Genomic DNA, 3,401 nt, shown 5'->3' with positions numbered 1-3,401 from the left:
TTTTTTTTTTTCCGGTTTGGATACCATACATACATAACGTCGATCTCACTGTTGGCCGGGATTCGCCGGTTTGTCAGATTCACTTCGCTTCTTCGGGTATCGCTCACGTACAACAACAACCGCGTCAATGGTGAATGACTAGGGGAGGATCGTTGATTACACAGAAAGGAGCAAGTCGTCTGTCCCCCCTGGAGAGCCAGAAATACAGGCGCAGATCTTTGATCTTCTTGAAACTGAGAGAGAGAGAGCGAGAGAGAGCGAAAGAGCAGGAGGGAAACACTCGTATAGACCCTTCGCGCACGCTCTTTGCTGCCCTCTTTCTTGTTGTTTTGAGAACCCAGGGCTCCAGCAGTCCAGAATTGGAAATACGCTCCCATTTATTCCATCAGCATCATCTATTTTTCGCAATTTTCCTATTTCCTCCCTCCTTCCATAACGACACTTTGACCAAAAAAAAAAAAAAAAAAAAAAAAAAAAAAAAAAAAAACCACCTCGCTTTTTCCGAAAATGAAGTCATTCATATATCATGGCTTCCTTCTGGCGGTGCTTATCGGAATAGGCTCCACTGATTCAGTCCGTGTTATCCGACAACAAAAAGACGATCCAATATTCGTGAACAAGACCGTCGACAAGGGTTGCTACAAGTCGTCGGACCCCCTAGTGGATGACGGCGAATATACTTGGCAGTCGGTTGGGCACTGTCAGCAAATATGCGTAAAATCCCAGAAGCCTGTTATGGCTGTTAGCGGATTCAATTGCTTCTGTGGTGATCAGTTGCCGCGAGAGTCTGACGAGACGACTAGTGATAAGTGCGACACGCCTTGCGGTGGATGGCCTGATGATAATTGTAAGTGTCAAATCCCATTCACGACATACTTTTTTTCTCCGGTATCAAAGAGAAGAAAACCAAAACTGACTGACTGACTGACTATCTCAGGCGGAGGGAATAATGCGTACCATGTACTCCTTACTGGCTTCATGCAGGAGAAGAACGTCCCAGTGCTTGGTGGAAAGTCATCGACGGGTAGTTCCAGTAATACCCAAACCTCGTCCAGCTCGAATAATAATGGAGGGCCCACTGTCGTTGTTACCGCCACTGGCCAACCAGGAAAAGGCCCAAACAAGGCTGGCATCGCAGCTGGCGTGGTTGTTGGCATCGTTGCACTGGGTGCCATCATCGGTGGCGGGTTCTTTTTCATGAAATACAAAAAGCGCAAGGCCGTGGAGGAGGAATATCGTCGCAATGCAACCATTAGCAGCTTCGTTTCTGGAGGCAAACCACTATCTTCTCAGCAATCATCATTGTCCGACTCTCGCCTGGATCAAGCCATGATGTCTCACCGGCGCCAGAGCAATGGAAGTATCGCTGACGACCAGGATTTCTCGAGAAGAATTTTGAAGGTATGGGATCCCTGGCTGGCTTAGCTTCGTGGTTTTTTTTTTTTTTTTCTTTTTCTTTTCTTGTGCTAACAAATTTTATCCCTTTAGGTTACTAACCCAGACGGCGGTCATTATTAATGAATCCACGAAGGAGTTGGCTCATCGATCTACCATTACTTTCATCACCAGGAAATAGAATATCCAAGAATAGCGAAAATATTTTCCTGCTTTCATCAAATCTCGGACTTTATATATACGCCCTCATCATTTTCCTTTTCCATGCTCGAGATACCATGTTCCCGATTTATTTGCAACCCTGATCTTGTCGCCCTTATACCTATCCACGCATCTTCTCTCCTTAAAATTCCTCGCACACCTATTACTCCCTCAATCTATCTACACCCTGATTGAATCCTTACGAGATTTACCCCACAAACTGTTTCCGGCGTTCTGGCATTTGAAGCGTGATGATGCGGACGAGATGTCAACATAAGCAAACCCCTCATTGCCGGGCTCTGATTTATACACCTCGCTACTCTAGAGGAGAGCAGCTACCGGCAAGTGTTATCCACCACCACTTGGTTCACGCTGTACTTGTGTTTTCATCCACTGCTGCCGCTTGTGACAAATCAACTTGAAAATCACCTCAGGTGATGATGATGGGAAGGTTGTCACATGTACTTTCGTTCGTGTCATTTTTTTCTCTTTCCTTTTTCTGTGATTCCTATCTACATAATTCAAACAATCACGCTGTTTCGTTCATATGCTTGAAATATTTATACTTTTCTTTGTTCCTTACGTACGTAGTGTGCCACAAGAACAAACACACATGAATCTATCTCCCCTTTCGCCGCCACCAACACGTCACTAAATCTCCTCCCTCCCCCGTTCAGTTCTTTTTTCTCCCAATTTATTGTTTATTGTCCTGCCTACCTTCTATTGTTCTCTCCCCCCTCCTCTTTTTTTTTTGTCACATTCCAAATTATCCACACAAGACGTGTGGGTTGGGTGACATTGATGTCTGTTGGAAGGGCGCCGTGGGACTTTTGTTGCTCGAGGAACCGCTGAGGCACCCTTATCTTACTCCTTATTTCATTGAGAAGAAAACATGCATATACCTACCCTTCCTTCTCCCCCTTTAATCGTTCCTTGTTTCTCTTGTTTTACCAAGTCTTTTTATATGGGGCGTCTTATTTGATTTTATTTTTATTTTTTTTTTTCGCTATATTTTTGGTTTTTGGTTTTTGGTTTTTTTTTTTTCTTTTTTTTTTTTTTTTTTGGTTCCTTGTCTAAACATATTTCCGTATCATGTACCCTACCTAACTTAACCTTTTCGTCAATCATATCTGTCAGTGATATCAGAATTGAAAGAAAAATGATAATTGCTTTTGCTTTTTGTTTATCTTTTTGCTAAAAAAACAGTCAAAGCATCTTTTTTTGTCCACATGGCTCAAAGGTGGGGGGGGCCCTCCCAAGACACACCCAACACCCAACAAACAGCCCTCTTGCGCTTGCGCGCAGCTCTCTTGTCGACTGATTATCAATCAATCAACCAATCCTCTTATGCCTAGCGGGGAGGGGGGGGAAAGGGCAAAAGAAGAGTTTGAGTTGAGTTGAGTTGAGTGTTATTGCGAGAACACAGAGCGCTTTTTAAGATATTCTTCCGATGAAAACGAGACGACTAACTGACTAATTTAACTACTTCTTAACTTCTTAACTAACTATTAGTTTTTCTTATCTCATCTATCCAATCTATCTATCTAGCTAACTAGCTGTCTGCGGAGTTTGCCTGATTCATCTATCCAGTTATCCAGTCATCCAGACACGAAGACACGAAGACACTTTCCCCAACATTGAGAAAGGGGAAAGGGGAAAGAAAGGGTAAAACACCCTGCAGTCGCACCCCTGCCCTTTCATGTAACAACATTCCCCCCCCCCCCCCCCCACAGGGGGGGAGAAAAAATACAAAGAGAAAAGGCGGAAAAGGGGAAAAATCGTTAATGATACCCATTTTTTAATCC

The 3,401-nt window shown here is 43.8% G+C and overlaps 1 protein-coding gene across 1 annotated transcript; it reads left to right on the top strand.

Moving 5' to 3' along the window:
* Positions 1-507: 507 nt before the first annotated feature.
* Positions 508-1,518, top strand: HCAG_05313 (predicted protein; the record flags this gene model as incomplete). Its single annotated transcript, XM_001539796.1, has 3 exons — positions 508-847; positions 938-1,401; positions 1,489-1,518. The coding sequence occupies 3 exons, from the start codon at positions 508-510 to the stop codon at positions 1,516-1,518; spliced, it is 834 nt and encodes a 277-aa protein (XP_001539846.1).
* Positions 1,519-3,401: the final 1,883 nt, after the last annotated feature.

The sequence above is a fragment of the Histoplasma capsulatum genome, genomic scaffold (genome assembly GCF_000149585.1).
Source record: "Histoplasma capsulatum NAm1 scaffold_5 genomic scaffold, whole genome shotgun sequence".
In the NCBI taxonomy this organism is placed as follows: Eukaryota; Fungi; Ascomycota; class Eurotiomycetes; order Onygenales; family Ajellomycetaceae; genus Histoplasma; species Histoplasma mississippiense.
Note: the sequence above shows the minus strand (reverse complement) of the source record. Positions and strands in the feature narration are given on the sequence as shown.